The sequence below is a fragment of the Cyprinodon variegatus genome, unplaced genomic scaffold (assembly GCF_000732505.1).
Source record: "Cyprinodon variegatus isolate N-32 unplaced genomic scaffold, C_variegatus-1.0 Scaffold1170, whole genome shotgun sequence".
Taxonomy (NCBI): Eukaryota; Metazoa; Chordata; class Actinopteri; order Cyprinodontiformes; family Cyprinodontidae; genus Cyprinodon; species Cyprinodon variegatus.
Window position 1 is genome coordinate 199,540 of NW_015151623.1, and position 3,639 is coordinate 203,178.

The 3,639-nt window shown below is 42.4% G+C and overlaps 1 protein-coding gene across 3 annotated transcripts in view; it reads right to left on the reverse strand.

Annotated features, from left to right (window-relative positions):
- The window catches only part of LOC107101901 (A-kinase anchor protein 11-like), a 32,781-nt gene that overhangs the window by 28,314 nt on the left and 828 nt on the right, over positions 1-3,639 (reverse strand). For all 3 annotated transcript variants that reach the window (XM_015400988.1, XM_015400987.1, XM_015400989.1), the window contains exon 4: positions 781-1,045. In XM_015400988.1, coding sequence (XP_015256474.1) covers positions 781-1,045 — 265 coding nt within the window. The remainder of the gene's footprint in view (positions 1-780; positions 1,046-3,639) is intronic.

Below are 3,639 nucleotides of genomic sequence, written 5' to 3' on the forward strand. Positions count from 1 at the left end.
GAAAGTCAGTCACGTGGTGTTTTATCCACTCGCCTTTCAAACGGGGCTTTAAAATTTCCAAAACATGTTTCAAAATTTGTTTTCATAAATAATTTTTGTTTTATAGCTGTGCAAACAAATAAAATAAAATTTTAAATTCCACCTGACGTGTGACTCTGAGGGAGTAATGCAACAGCAGGTAATCATTGTTAGCCCCGCCCCCTAATGGCCAGCATAATTGGAAACTACAGGCTCTGACCTTTCCAACGAGGGGTCAGAGGTCATCGTGCGAGCATTCCAGGTGATGTAACCAGCATGCGTTACATAAGCTGCTCTGTTATTCTTATTTTCTATTCAGTTTGGTGATTTTATTGGTAAATACTAATGACTAAATCTCAGGAGAAAAGGCTTTTCCTTATGGAGAAGGTCTCCACTAATTTAAATCAGCATAATTGTTTGACCAGATTCCCTTTTTATAAAAGGCATTTTTTTGCACGTTTGGCATTGTGCTAAAATCCCATTTCCTCCTAACACACTGCCCACTAAAACCTCTGTGGAACAAACATGCTTCAACTTATTCAGTCCTAATTAGCTTGAGTTATAGTAAAGATGTGGATCTATTGGCCTCTGAGGACGAGATGATTCTGTTAAACTGAAAGCAGCTTTTCATTTTTAGAGGTGTGTTAACTTTTAATCCCAGACATGATTTAAGCATCAAACCCATTCCTTCCACCGTAGCTCTAACTTCATGTCTCGTTTTAAGCCCAGAGCTAATGAAACCCTTTCTGTGGGTAAACCTACAGGGATTGTCTCTAGCGTCCTCCTCCTCCAGGTGCTCCAGCGCGGTGACGAAATCATCTTCGATGGAGGAGACCGACTGGTTGGTGTCGTCTTCCTCTGGCTGGCTGGGCTCACTGAGACCCCTCTGAAGGCCCTGGAGCTCCAGCACATAGCGGACCCCTGCTATGTAGCATCCTAGGAAGCCCACCAGAGACGCCACGCTGGCCTGAGCGTGCGCGCCTGAGCTGGGGTTCTGCCTCAGGACGCACACAGCCTTCAGCCAGCACTGAGGGAGACAAAAAGAGAGAAGTTTCTCAGGCTGATTATGGGAAAAAAAACAGAGAATAGAGCGTTTGTGTTAAACTGCTGTGCATCCTGCGGACAGGCCAGGTGTCTGATCCAGTTCAGCTGAGCTCAAACGGGGATTTTCTTCAAATGTTACAGGAGTGGGATAAGAGCCATTTTGTTATGTCTGCGCTGTGCAAGCTGTTAGAACACAAAATACGTTTTTTGCAAGGCCACACTTTATAACTCACATCCGTGGGAGGTCTCTCCGTCTGAAATGGAAAGAAAACCCACAGAATGAGCTGCAGGGCCTCTGTGAACCCAAACAAGACGCAGAGGGCCGGGAAGGACGAGGCTGCAGCGGTGGGCTGCAACAACAACATCTGTCCCACCTGCATTTCCTCCGAGGCGTGAGAAAAGCTCTGTTTCTGTTGGACCGACATGACCAACATTATTTTATCAACAACCGCTGGAGGACATGGAACACATTATTTTCTGTGAGGTCGAGTAAATGACCTACTTCAAGTCTCAGAGCTTCAGTAGGAAAAAAAACAATACAAACAACCGTTATTAGATTGGATTTTAAACCGTAAAACCGCCGTTTTTTTAGAGGACCAACCATTAGCTGCCTCAACACAGAGCTTAACATCTGCAGAGGGTTTTCTGCGTGAAGCATGAGCTGCACAAACTAATTCTTTAAAAAGGTGAACAGCTTTAAAGTGACGGGCTGCTGCACTGGATGCATGTGGGAATCTAAATCTCACATTTTGCACCTGATCTGCTACGGTTTCATTTATTCTGCAGCATTTGGGTTTTAAAAAGACAAGCTGGCATCATTTCCTGCAGCCTTTTAATCAACATGTGGCCTAAATTCCACGTCTTACACTGCAACAGCTCCCCCTGCTGTCCTGTCTCTGAACAGCGCCGCATTTTAAGGGCCCTGACTGCCCAAAAGAACAACAAAAGATTTGTTCCGCTACATTTTTCAAATATAAAAACTAAATCCAGCAGTAGAATAAATAATCTTCATGTTCTCCCTCATTTTTCTGCAGTTAACATTGAAGCAAAGCACCCCCCCCCTCCCGTGAAATTGCAATAAATGGTTTGGTCCTCAGGTCCTGCATCGCATCGGTTCTCCCCGTCTATCACCGGCAGCTCGCTCGATCCGGGGCTTAAATGCCGCTTCATTTAACGCAGTGATAATGAAAGAAACTAATTAACAAGAAAATGTGTAAATAAGCAGCAGTGTGGTAAAAAACATCTGCAGGTGAAAAATGGAGCGTCCCAAAGTCTGGGTTTCAAAAAGGAAGAAAAGGAAGAAGAGGAGAGAGAGAGAAGGCATCCAATACCCTGACCCAGACTTTCCCCTCCTCTCGTTTCTTTCAGAAAGGTTTGTTACCTGAATAATTCAGATTAACAATAGATTATTAACCTGTTGAATAAATTAAGATCTGCTGGATACAACTACTTAGTTATTCTCCTTAAATGTCGGAGCAGAATCACATCATTAATGATGCCGCCCAGCTGGGTGCGTCTGAAACGGAGCATGATTCCAAGTTTTTTTATTGTTAGTTGTGTTTTGGTTTTAGTTTTAAAGAAAAAATAAACCAGGATTAATCCAGAGTTTATTGAGCCTATTGGGTGTCTGTAAATAACACAGAGGGATGAGAATTTACATCTACAAACCAGACCGACAACAGCATAAACGCTGCAGTCCTCAGAGGGTTAACGTCAGCTAAATATTACATGTTTAGCAAATTGAGTTGAGGGCCCAATAGTGATGTCTTTCATGGGGCCCCAAATTCCTGACAGCCCCCCTGAAAGTGTCAACCGCAGATTGGCTGAATGAAACGGAGGAAAGGCTCTGAGTGGGAAGCGGCTCCATCACAACATTCAGATTTTATCCACGTTTCAAACTGTTAGATCAGGAATAACCAATTAAAAATCATTGGGGTCCGAATACAGAAAATCATCAACCAGTAAAGGTCCGGAGACATTTTTAATGATCTGTTACTTTAAACAGAATTTAACACTGAAATAAAATGAGGTGTTTATGCATCCATGATATATATTGAATTTTGAAATAAAAAAATCAATAACAGGGTTTATACATAAATGAGTAACTTTTATTTAAGGCTCTTAGAAATAATCTTAATGCCATCAACAAATACCCATGACTTAATGACTTTTAATCATTTTTAATGACCCGCACAAATCCTGAATAAATCAAAATCTAAAGTGCTTTTTGAAGTAGAGAACAACAGTCGTTCAGTTTGGTTTATAGATAATTTCCTGATTTTTTATCAAACACCTGAACTGATCGTTTGTTATTTTCTTTCTTTTTTCTGTCTTAATGTTGGCAGTGGGCTTTAGGCTGCCCTGCAAGGCTTTAAACCTGGGTTTAACCGGAGACTAAGCCATTCTCAAGCACATATCAAGGAGCTCATTTTGAGCCTGGATCCAGATTTATTGTTGATTCTGTTCATGGTGGAGAATCCTGCTTTATAGCAGCAGGTTGAGCCAAACACATGCAAAAGTTCAGGGTCCGCTCCGGTCCGGCCAGGTCAGGATCCGCTATTGCAATCGCACCAACCA